Raw genomic sequence first — 13010 nt, forward strand, 5'->3', positions numbered from 1 at the left:
GGAGACCCAAGATAAACAAATAAGTAAAAAATATAGTATGTCTTATGGTTAAAAGTGTTATGGAGAAAAACAGAAGAGCAACAGGAAGTGCAAAAAGTTAGTGGAAGTGACGCTGCAAGTTTATTTAGGGTGGTCTGGGAAGGTAAAAATTCAGCAAGGAACTGAAGGCAGGAAGGCAGCAACCCATGCAGATAGCTGGGAGGAGTGCATTTCAGGCAGAGGGCACAGCAAGTGTGAAGGTCCTGGGTGGGAATGTGCCAGGATGGCTAAAGCTGAGGTGCTAAAGAAAGTGGGAGATCAGATCAGAAAGGAAGTACAGTCCTTTAGGGCCTTAAAGGCCATTATGATGGTCAGAGGAATTTGTTGGCTGACCCTTGAGGAACTAAAAGGGACGGATTACCATCCCGAAGTTCCTATCATCTGTGAGCACTTCTATACACTATACTGGCCCTATGGAATGGGAGAGGATTATTCTCAGAATACTTCTCCATGCTTGATCTGGAGCTCGGTCTAAAGTAGGGTTTCTCATCCTCAGCACTACTGACACTTTGGCTGGATCATTCTTTGTTGTGTGTGTGTGGTGGGCGGGGGATGCACTGTAGGATGTTTAGTGGTATCCTTCACCTCTATCCACTGGATTCCAGCAGCACTCTAGTTGTAACAACCAGAAATGTCTCCAGATATGGCCAAATGTCCCCCATTGAGAACCACCATCTAAAGAAAGGCAGACTCCAGTTGCCTGTGTTGGGAGCTAATCTCCAGTCTCTACATTCACATTTCCCCATCCACCAGCCCCTTCCCTGATTCACACTGGCTTCTCAGAAAAAGGGAACCCAGGGTTATCTACTAAAAACCCAGGAAAATATTGATCCTAGGTCCATTAGCCATTAACACATCTACACATCACACAGACATTCAGAGACCAATTCCCTATTGTAACATGACCCTGGGTCTCATTTGCTTACACTAAAATCAATGTGAGAGCCACAGAATAGGCCCAGGCTTATACTGGATGACTTGGTGCTAGTCACCCTTGTGTCTCTTTCCCCAAGAACCAGAAGATCTGCTGAGGATCCTGACATTTCTATAAGACTCCCCCTTCCCAGAGAGAACCTAGTCAGAGCAAGATCAAGGGTTCCCCCACCTATGTCATCAAAATAGTTAATGTTTTTCAGGCACTTTTGTGCCAGAGCTTTGAACACCTTGTCTTACTGTGTAGGATCATCTTAAGGTATAGGATCTATTAGTATCACCATTCTGTAGATGAGGAAACACAGGCACAGAGATATTTAAAAAAACAACCTCCCTGAACTGCAGGTGCTGTAAACCACCATAACTGTCTCTGTTTTATGAAACAACTTAATGAAGTTCAATGAGTGCCATACAGTAGTATGTGTCAGACAATGAACTGTCTCTAGGTAGAGCTTAGGACCCAAAGAAGTCTGTACTTGCAAGAAGTCTCAGCCTCCCAGCAGAGGGCTCCCTACACACCCACAGCCCACTGGGCTCCACTCTGCCCAAGCAACAATGTACATCTGAATTGTTACCATACCCCAGCCAAACTGGCATTTCCAGTTGGCCAGGGCAGGACATAGGCACCAAGACCTGAGGAGTGTACACATTGATTTCATCTTTACAAGCTTGGAATTCAAGGTTCCAGAACCACAGGGGTAAAACTGATTTGCAAATTTTAAAAAGAAACCAGAAGACAGGACTGTAAATCATAAAGAGTGGATTTGGCTCTACAGATACTCTCTGTTCTGATGGAAACCACCTAGAGCAGGGGAGATAGAAAATGCATCCCATTCCTCCTTCCAGGAAAAGAAATCTTTTTCAGATCAGCTAACCTATATGGTCAGTTAGAGCATGAATCTGGGAGTCATCCAGTCTTGGAGCTGAATCTCAGCCTAACTGTGTACCAGCCATAAGACCTCTGGATTTCCATCTCTTGTCTGTAACATTCCTCACCTGGAATGGTAGATAACTCAGAGGTTGTTATGAGGATTAACCAGGATAAAGCATGTAACATTTAGCAAAGTGATTGGCACAGTGAGTGCTCAATAACTTGTAGTTGTTGTTACCTTGTTATCATTACTGTCATCACCATCATCACCATCACCATCACCACCATCATCATCATCAGTGGAGTCATCCTTGACCTCTTTTCTTCACTCACACTCTACATCCAATCTATCATCTCCTCCCGCTTCTCTCATCTATCTCCAGTCACCTCCTCCTTCAAAATGTCTCCAGACTTTGACCAGTTCTTACCCCCTCCATTGCTATCACTCTGGCTCAAGTCATTATCACCTCTCACCTGGATTGTTACAGAGGCCTCCCACTGGTCTCCCTGGATCCACCCCTTTCCCCTTCAGTCTAATGTTCATATAACATTCAGTACAATCCAGTTAAAAATAAGTAGGATCATATCTAACTCTGCCCCAAACCTTCCAGTATCTTTCTACAACCCTCAGAGAAGGGGTTATTCAGGGGCCAACAAGGTTCTATGTTATCTGACCCTGACACCTGTCATTCTGCTCCAGGCCAGACTCCTTGTCATTCCTCAAACATGCTGCACATACTCCCACCTCAGGGCCTTTGCACTTATGGTTCCCTGCCTGGAAGCTCTCTCTCTCCAGATATCCACATAGCCTGCTTCTTCACCTCCTTCAGTCTTTATTAAAATGTTGTTTCTCAGTGAGGCCTCCCTTAGCCTCCCTACTTAAACTTAATCCCCCTGACACTCCCAACGTCCAGCTGCGCTTTTTTTTCCACTTAGCACTTAGCATCTAATATAGCGTATATTTTATTTCTTTACTTGTTTATTTTCTGTCTTCCCCAACAAGAGCAGGGATTTTTATCTATTGGTTGTTAAATCTCCAGTACCTAGAACAGTGTCTGACACATGGCAGATCCTAAAAAGGATTTGCCAAATGAATTGTGAATGACTGGATGAATGGACAGATGAATGGGTGGATGAATCTCCAAGGCTATTATTGTTAGATCCTGTCCAGCTAGCTTTCAGATCCCAGCATTCCAGCTATTATAGACTACTTCTCTCATTTCTTCCATTCCGGATACTCAAGAGCACTGGGCTGTGGGTGGAACTTCTAAAAGCTCCATCATTTGGACAATCCTTCCATGTGTTTCCCTTGCCCTGAGCTGCTTCCCTTAGAGACTCAGATTTGGACAGGAAGTCAATCAGCAACCCTGAGCCAGGCAGGGCCAAATCCACAAGGAAGCCAGGGGAGAGGCCTGAGGGCCTGAGCAGCTGGCAACAGGCCAGGACCTGTTGGTGGTGATGGATTGGGGGCAGTGGGTATCGAAGGCAATGACGGTGACAGAGCAGGCAGTGGAGAGGCGAAAAGTCCCACTTCCTGTTCACTGATTGGGAATTTAATGAAAACCATCATTCACTTTCGGGTTCCATCACAGGAGCAGGTGTGCTGACTGATAGCGGGGCGTGTTCCAGTTGTCCTGAAGCAGGCTTTCTGGGTTTTGCTTTACAAAAGACCTCTCTGTTGGGCTTGGAATTTGCCCAGGCAGTGGAGGTCACTTGCACTTTTTCCAAGTGCTCCAGATGGACAGGAGAGAGGTGTGGGGGCTGAAAAGGGGAATGTGTTCTGACTTGAAAGGGAATCAATGACCCCCCTGCCCTGGCTCAGTCCATCTGCCGCAGACATCAGGGCACTGAGGGGCCTGCAATCTCAGTGTTATCAGGAAGAAGGAAGGCAAGTGTGAGTGCCTTTTCGTCCCCTCTCATTTAGGCCAGGAAGGCCTTCTTCTGCCAGGATCACATTCCAGCTCCCTGCGGCCATTTTCCAGAAAAGGGCTCCCTACTCCTAAACCCCCACCCCCACTGCCCAGCAATATGAGGGGCCAAGGAATCTTAATTGAGAGTGTGAGGTCTCTTTGACACCACCAACCCCAAAGGACAGGATCAGAAAGAGTAGGGGAGCATCATAACCTCTCCCCACCCCCATCTTTCTCACACCTGACCTTGCTTGCTTCAGAGTCCCCTGCAATATTACATGCAGCTATAGGGCAAATGGAGGGGCTCAATTTGGCCTGTAACTCCAGGATTTTCTACCAGATAGTGCGCATGTCCCCTCATTCTTTTCCCTAGAATTTCTGACCATAGAAACTGCTCAATAATAATGGTAGTAATAATAATGCATTAGGTCCTTACCATGTGCCAAGCATTGTGCTAAGGGTTTAACATGCCAATATTGGTTACAGAGCTGATTTAGTGGTTCCAAATCCTGGCTATATCTCACTGCCATGTGGCCCTGGGCAAGTAGGACATTTTGCTGCCAATCAGTTTCCTCACCTATAAAATTCATATAATAACCATACCTACCCCATAGGATTAGATGGCTCAATCCATGGAAATCTCTTAGAAATTAATAGGCAACATATAATTGATTGCTAAATAAGTCTTATTTGACTGACAACTCTATGGGGTCATCACAATTATTTTTTTCATTTTACCCATGAGGGAAGTGAGACTCACAGAGTTGGAATGAATTGCCCAAAGTTGTATTAATTCCAGTGTTGTTGAGCCCACAGAACCCTGATGCACCTCCCAAATGACCAATTTCACAAAATATGTGTCTCCCATCCTGTCATGTTTCTGAAAATTTACCTATTACAGCACAGCGTGAGGAAGGCCCAGGAGCTAAGCAAGTGAAACCGAGCCTCCTCCCTGAGAGATAAGTCTAGCAACTTCTGACTTATACTGGCTTTTTCAGATAACCCATCGTCCAAGCAATCCAGGAGCCTGGCTGAAGAGCTGGGCAAAGCGGTGGAGATCATGGGCAAAGGCAAGAATGGGCTTGGCTTTGGCAAAGCGGACATCACAGTTGAGAAGGAACTTCAAACGGAGTTTAACGTTAAGGAGGCCCCAGAGTTGAAGCTGTTTTTTGAGGGCAACAGGTCAGAACCCATCAGTTGCAAAGGTAATAGTGGTTGTGTGTCAATCAAGGCAATGCTAGCTGTGGAAACACAAACACCAGCATTTCAGTGGTGTGAAAGAATTACAAGTTTACTCCTTGCTCATGTAGAGCCCAGTTGGCAGTCAGAGGGTGGAGGTGGGGAGTTCTGCTCCCCAAGTCTTTCAAGGACCAAGGTTCCTTCCAGCTTGTGGCTCTGCCCTCCCTTAGGGCCCCTGAGGCCTCCACCATTTTCTCTCTATCTAATAGTTGGGGCAAGGAGCCAGAGGGTTGCCAATGGTAGTGTTGGTGACCCAAGCTTGGAAGTGGCAAACATCATATCTCTTTCCATTGACCAAAATTCTATTACATGGTCCCAGTCAACTGAAAGGCTGGGCAATATGGCCCTGATCTGTGTCCATAAGGAAAATAAGTTTTGGTGAATCCATAGCTGCCTCCACCACAGTTGTATCTCAGCTGGTGGGTTCTAGAAGTACCATGAGGTGGGATAGTGACATGCATAGCTCATAAACTCCCAGAGACCAGAGAGTGAGTTCCTAACTCCACTACCTACCTACTATCCCAATCTTCTACTTTAGAATGATTTTGACAGGGTCCCAGGACAAGGAAGCACTGGTTGACCAAAAGGGAGACTGGGAGATGATGAAACAAGACAGATTTGGGACAGAGTGACTACCAACCACTTTAGTTTCTATCATCATCCACTTTGTTCATTAACTTGTTCATTCACATAAACAATGATCTTACTGAGAAACTACCATGTGTTAAGACATATATTGGTGTTAAGGATGCCTGAAGATTTATATGTCTCAGTGTGGTACATGGTAGGTCCTAATTTTTTTAATGCTAAATATATAAATGCATAAATGTGTGCAAAATTGATGGATGGATGGATGGATGGATGGATGGATGGATGGAATGAAACTGAGGAATGCCAATGTGCCCAAGACAGCCTGTACTATGTTGGGAGAATGCTCCCCTTATATGTATGAATGACTGAGTCAGGAAACTGAGATAGTCTTTTGCAGGGTCTGACATTTAGCAGGTCTGCAATAAGCCTGTTTCAGTTTTGTTGACAAAAACCAAAAGGGCCCAGAGAGTGCCATCACCTCCAGGAGCTGCAGGATACCTTGCGGTTCTCAGAGTGGACACAAGGAGGAATGAGACACAGACTAGACTTTCAGGGGAAGGTGCAGCAAAAGCACCTACCTCAGGGCAGATTAGAAATAAGACCCAACAAGACCCAGCAGTGTAGTGGCTCATAGCCGGCCTATGGGATAATGAAGAGGCAGGGGGAGGGCAGAGAAGAGATGGAGAGAGTAGACAGGAGCAGTGAGAAAAGAAACACGGTGACTGCTGCTTCCTAGGGATATACTGAGTGACAACTGTCAACAATGGTGACTCAATGATCCCAAGACAGGAATCTTTTGTGATGTGTTGGCTTTGGGGAAGGTGGTGAAAAAATAAGAGACACTGGTTATTTTGTTGAAGTCTATATCTGCTTATGGAGTGGCTTAGGTTCTGGGGTGCCCTCACCTCCTAAAGGCCAGGTGAGGTCTGACTTTTTTTGAGGCAATAAAGGTGACGATGTGGCGACTTCCAGACTGTCTGAGCCCCTTTTGCTAGAAGCCAGTGCCTGGGACCTCCTCTGCCATACAGAAAGCTGCATCACCACCTCCCCCAGGAAGTCTCCTTTGACTGCCCAGGTCAGGGTGCCTGCCCTCCTCTGGGCTCCCACAGCACCTGTGCTTCCTCCTTCAAGGCCTTTACTTCACAGAACTGTATTTGTACTTAGTTGTCTGGTGAGAGCACAGGGTCAGGAGCTGATCTCACTTCCTTTCCCGGGTCCTCTGAAGAGGCTGCCAGAACTGGCACACACCAGCTGGCTTTAAATCCTTACTACATGCCTGAAGATCAATCACTTCCTCTTGTCAAATTTTAATTTCCTCATCTGTAAAATGGGGATGGTGCAAGTATCTACATCCAGGGGTTGCTGGTTAGATGAAACAAGTTTATAAGGCACAAGCCCTGACACATATCTGAACCATTTACTGTGTTCCACCACTGTTCTGGCCCCCTTTTCAAATGTCACAGCCCAGTGTAGGGGCTGGGGAATCCGAGGCTTAGAGAAGTGGAACAACAACTTTCTCAACAATCCCCAGCTAATAAGCACTGCAGAAAACAAATGTTTTCTGTGAGGGGCCAGACAATCTCTTTCACAACTACTTAACTCTGCTGATGCAGTGGAAAAGCAGTTCCACATAAATAAATGGGTGTGGCTGTGTTCCAATAAAACTTTATTTATAAAGGCAACTGGCAGGTCAGATTTGGCCCATGGGCTGCGGTTGACCAACCCCTGCTGTGCATTGTGCTGTACTCTTAAGTAAATGGCAGATGTGGTCCTTATTATTATCAAACCATTAGTTTCCTGACCCTTGTGCAGTGCAGGGACACTTAGGTTCTTCATGAATAGTTTTTGAGTTTGAATGGGATGGAATTGCAATTGCCCCACTGCAGGCAGACTTGGAACAAGGAGCCAGCCCATATTTCTACTAGGTTTGCCCACCCCTCTTCTTCTTCAGTATTACCCCCAACCAGGGAAAGAGTCAGTGGGATACTGGGAGGGAACCAGGGCCTAGACTTAGGACAAACACTAGTTATGAGAATTTGAGCCAGCCTTCCAATTCCTCATTTCCTAAATAGGATGAATACTGTCAGTTCTGCCAACTTGACAGGGCTTCCCTGAGCTAAGACGGGCAACAGAGCTCTGCTAGTCTCCTGCCCCAACTTTTATGAAAACTTCCCCATGTGGGGGTTAGTCCTTATTGGGTCAAAGCTATAGTTCTGGTTCTCTTCTAGTCTCCCAAGGATTAATGGTGGGAGACTTGGCCATGGCCTCCTCACTGGAGGGAGGGAAACTCAGGTTGGCTTCAGGGCCTCAGTTAATGATGCATTCATAGCTTGTGCTTGGAAATATGCAGTGGAACGACAGCCCCAGTCAATCATTAACATAACATTCACACCTCAGTTGTTACCATGTCCTCTGGCTCAGAGTCAAGAGTCAGGGGAGACATATGGCCAGTGGGGCAGTGACTGATCTGCAGATACTCAGGAACAAACTATTTATCAAGTTAAGAGCTACCTCAGTCCCATGGGATCCAGAGGGGCAAAGAGAACTCAGACATCCCAGAGAAGATGATCTGAGATCAAATTCCTTTAAGCTAGCTTATTTTATAATTCATTCACCTCATTCATCCATTCTGTAATTATTTCTTGAGCACCTAGTATGAGCCAGATGGTTACAGGAGCTAGCGAGCAAGCTAGACAAAAATTGTAGTTTCAGAAAAAGGTAGACTCAATGAAGAAAATGTAATAGATCATAAAATAGAAAATGATATGATGGGGAGGAGAGTGGCGGTAAGAAAAGTCCAAATCTAGGACTAATAAGCCAGAGGAGATGCCCTGATTGCTGAGGAAAAGGCAGCACAGGTGGAGGGACTGGTGGGTGCCAAGGCCCAATGTCCGAGGGAAGAGGGCATGGCTGCCGTACAGACAGCAGGAGACAGTGGCACATGAGATCAGCACTATGGTTCTGATGACCTGAAATTCAAATGGACTCGGAGGGCTTTTTGTTCACCTTTTTTGGTATTTTCGGGACTTTGAAACCAGTTCCTTTCAGAGCACTTACAACATTTTTTTTTTTCAGACAAATGCCTGTAAGAGAAACTATTTCCATAATTTGTGCCTGCTTCTTTCTGAAAGATGGCTTAGAACATAGAATAGTCTACATGAATGTGAAAATAGAAACTCAGCCTTGGGGCTGAATCCAGGAGGAGAGGGGGACTGCCACAGGGTGGAGTGCCGTGGTCTGAGGCTGGCATGAAGCCTCCCCCCTCTCTCTCTGTCCCTTGAGGCCAGCACATCGTCCTTCTATGAACTTCTATAGGCCTGACTCATTGTGGCTTTTAAAATGGCCTAATTGGTATCTACTAAAGCTGAACGCAGCATCCCTTATGACCAGAAATTCTACTCCTGGGCATGTACCCAACAGAAGTGCATACAACGTGCCCCCAGAGACATGCATGAAAATTAATTAACAGCCCCAAATTTGGAAACAACCCAAATGCTTACCAACAGAGGATGGATAAATTATAGAATATTCACAAAACACAATGCTACACAGCCCGTGCAACAGCCCATGAATCTCACAAATGTAACAAAGCCAGACCCCAAAACACACACTGTGATTCCATTTATACGAAGTTCAAGAGCAGGCAGACTAATGCATGTTGTTGGAAGTTAGAATGGTGGTTACCCTTAGGTAGGGGTGTGTCAGGGGCTAGGAGGGGGCCCAGTGGAGACTTGTGAGAGCCTGGCAATGATCTATCTCTTGATCTGGGTAGTACGCAAGTGTGTTCATTCTGCAAAAATTCCTAAGACTATACATTATAATTTGTACACCTTTCTGTATGCAAATATACTCCACTGTAAGTTTTTTAAACTTCTATTGTTTATATTTATATAAACATATGTATTTATATGTAAGCAAAGATGTTGAAAATAGAGTCCTTTCCAGTCGATTTACCACCTGACATGCATTCATCAAGCTGCATGCAGCAATTTGTCCTGCACAGACTGCTTGCTCTGCCTGGAAGCCTCTCCCTCTCCTTCCTTATCCAATTTCCTTCTTATTGTTGCCTTCTTATTGACTCATTTGCATCCTTCAGTTTTCAGCTCATAAGTGATTTCCTCCAGGAAACCCTCCTTGAATACACAGTCTAGGTCATGTATCTTTGCTACAGGCTCATAGAACTTTGCTTTTGAATACCTACTTTGAGTGTGATTATATGCTTGTTTGTGTAATTATTTGACAATTGTCCTAGTCAACAGAACGAGAGCTGCAAAACAGTGTGATTGCGTTTGTTTCTGCTCACCATTATATCCCCAGGACCAAGCACAGCACTCAATAACATAATAGGTACTCAGCACATATCTGTCAAATGAACAAATGAGTGAAGGAATGAATGCTGAGTGAAGGAATATGGGCCTATAGATGTAGTCCAAAGCTACTTAAAATAAACACTGCTTTATCTCATAAACTCAATTTAAATGCTTCATTTTATTCTATAGTAATCTTTGATAGAAAATAGTATTTTATGGTATCTACCATCATGTGGAATTGATGACTCTAGCAAACATATGTCTATAGCTTCATGCACATTTTGGCACACTATTAAGTCTCCCCAGACATGGTATATGTGTCCCAATTTTAGAAGCTAAGATTTTGCTGTGCTTAGCACCTCCCATATGATAGCTGAGAAATGGAAGTCATGACCTATGACCTTCATGAGAAGATCTCAATGAGAAGTTGGAGGCATAGGCAATAATGGAATTTTCCCAAAGTCACAAAGCTAGCTGCTATTTTTATTTACATTTCATTCATTTATTTTTTTTTAAATAAATCTATCTTCCTGTCACTTTGGAAGTTAGGTAAGAAAAGAAGAGAAGGCATGCTTCCTCTTGGGTTTGATTCCCAGGTGCACTAGTAGAATGGCCATTGGAAAGTCAAACCTCAGTTTTCTCTTCTGCAAAATGGGGAGGGTAAGAGTATCTATCCCATATGGTAGTGTTGTTTTGGGGATATAATATATGCAAATTGCTCAGCAGAGTGCCTTGTCCTTGGTAAGTGCTCAATGAAGTTTAGCTGCTGCTGTTAATGTTCATGCCTTGGTACTGGGGTGGGAAGGAGTAGAAGGACTGACCTTGGCCTTTAGTGTGTGGGAGTCCAAGACTGAGATGCTTCTGCTCATTAAACTTGGAAAAAACAAGTCTTGCTCCAGTTTAAGAGGAAACTGCTATGAGATCCACTTAACTGTCTCTGTTTCCAGGAGTGGTTGAATCTACTGCCTTGGTCGTTTGGTTGAGAAGACAAATTAGCCAAAAAGCATTTTTGTTCAATAACACCCAGCAGGTGTTAGATTTTGTGAAATCCAGGCCCTTGGTCATCATTGGCTTCTTCCAGGTACTGGGGTCAAGAGGTGGGAGGTGACTTTTCAACTGGTAAGGATCCTGTGTCTGGGAAGGGGGGGTGAGGAGAGGTCTTCCACTTGGGTTAATCCCATGCCCATTCTTCCTTTTCCAACAAGCTGTTTTTCCAGGGTTAAAATGAAGAAGGAAAGAATGGAAGGTGAAGTAGTAGGAGATGCTAACCAGAAAGGTGGACAGGAATGCAGAGAGAGGAGAGGAGACTGACATTTATTAAATTGGTTTTGATAGTATAACTGATCTTTTGGAGGCCCATTTAGAACATCACTGAATAATAAATAATTTGCAAATTGTTTTTCCTTGTGCAGAATGAGTTTCTTATATGTCTCTACTCATGTCCTGTAACTCTGATGATTCTTTCCTTCCCCCAGTAGAAGTCAGAACTTTGGCATTATATTTTTACATAGGAAGAGTATGTGCCTCTTTCTGTCTCATTTCACTTTTCAGCCCCAAGTTTCTCATATTTGGTGATCCATGTGGCCAGATCAGTCGCCTCTTCTGAAAGCGATTAAGGAATAAATGTTTAAGTCTAAACCTGTGTGTTTAGAACAACCTTATTATAAATAATTGGAAAAAATCAAGTTTATCAATTCTCTTCATTAATCTCTGTGGAGTTGTCTATTTTGGGCTTAGTCATAGCCATATAAGTATTCTGAGTATGAAATATCCATGAAAAGGGATTTAGGGGACCCAGGAAAACCCCAGAACTTGGAAAGGTGAGGAGACAAATTGGTCACCATTTCCACCTTGACCTTAAATAAGCCAGGTATTTTGCTTTCTACCAAAGCCTTACCCAACATCCTTCCCCAAACAGGATTTAGAGGAAGAAGTAGCAGAGTTGTTCTATGATGTGATCAAAGACTTCCCAGAGCTAACGTTTGGAGTGATATCAATTAGCAATGCCATTGGGCGTTTCCACGTCACCCTTGACAGTCTTCTGGTGTTCAAAAAGGTAAGATTTTGATTCTATTGCTAGTGAAGTGTCTCCAGTTCAAAATAGTGTACAATGCATGTATCTATAGGCTTTGGGCACAAATTCTAGTTCTGCCACTTGTGAACTAAGTGGCATTGGACTAGGCAGCTGCTGTGAGATCACACAGTCTCCTGGAGTTTCTCTGGCCTTTCTAGACATTTTATTTTTTTTTAAATTTTTTTTTTAACGTTTATTTATTTTTGAGACAGGAAGAGACACAGCATGAACAGGGGAGGGTCAGAAAGAGGGAGACACAGAATATGAAGCAGGCTCCAGGCTCTGAGCTGTCAGCACAGAGCCCGTCGCAGGGCTAGAACTCACGGACCGCAAGATCATGACCTGAGCCGAAGTCGGCCGCCTAACCGACTGAGCCACCCAGGCGCCCCTAGACATTTTCTATTTTAAGCTCCTCCTCCTCTTCTTGATCAGTAAATGCCATTCATTAAGGCTCAGTCCTCTACCTTGTGTTTTCTTCTGGTCCATCCTCTCCCACCCACCCTCCAACAGCAAATATTGTTCATACAATCATGACTTACAAATCTCCATCTCCACCCAGACTTCTCTATCTCCAGACTTTCATATCCATCACCAACTGTCTCAATATGACCAAGCCTAACACAATCTCCCCTCCAAATCCTCTTACAGTGTTTTCTCCCCTCTCAATGAATGGTGTCACCATTTCTCCCATATGAGCAAAGTCAGAATATCCAGGCATTATTCTAAAACCTCCCTCTTCTCCACCCTTCACAACCAGTCCATCACTCCAATCCTATTTATTTTAAGTCTAAAATATCCCTTGAATCTATCTATTTAGCTATATTACTACTATCCTAAGTCAAGGACCATGATCTCCTATACCCTAATACAACATCTACCCAACTGGTCTACCACAATCTCTCTTGTACTGTAAAGAACAATCTTTCCAAAACTCCCACTGATGGCCACCTGCCTCCTTCCCACTGGAAAGCCTTTTAATGGCTTCCTATTATTCTTGGGATAAAGACTCAAGTCTCCAATAAGACCTACATGGCCTTTCACAG

General features: G+C 44.3%; 2 protein-coding genes across 4 annotated transcripts in view; one reads left to right on the forward strand and one right to left on the reverse strand.

Annotated features, from left to right (window-relative positions):
* Positions 1–13010, reverse strand: part of ACSM5 (acyl-CoA synthetase medium chain family member 5) — a 115367-nt gene that overhangs the window by 43453 nt on the left and 58904 nt on the right. The window lies entirely within an intron of this gene.
* PDILT (protein disulfide isomerase like, testis expressed) overlaps positions 1–13010 on the forward strand; it is a 42976-nt gene that overhangs the window by 15724 nt on the left and 14242 nt on the right. For both annotated transcript variants that reach the window (XM_058709887.1, XM_058709886.1), the window contains exons 3-5: positions 4752–4958; positions 10841–10974; positions 11812–11949. In XM_058709887.1, coding sequence (XP_058565870.1) covers positions 4752–4958; positions 10841–10974; positions 11812–11949 — 479 coding nt within the window. The remainder of the gene's footprint in view (positions 1–4751; positions 4959–10840; positions 10975–11811; positions 11950–13010) is intronic.

Source organism: Neofelis nebulosa, chromosome 18 (assembly GCF_028018385.1).
Source record: "Neofelis nebulosa isolate mNeoNeb1 chromosome 18, mNeoNeb1.pri, whole genome shotgun sequence".
NCBI lineage: Eukaryota > Metazoa > Chordata > Mammalia > Carnivora > Felidae > Neofelis > Neofelis nebulosa.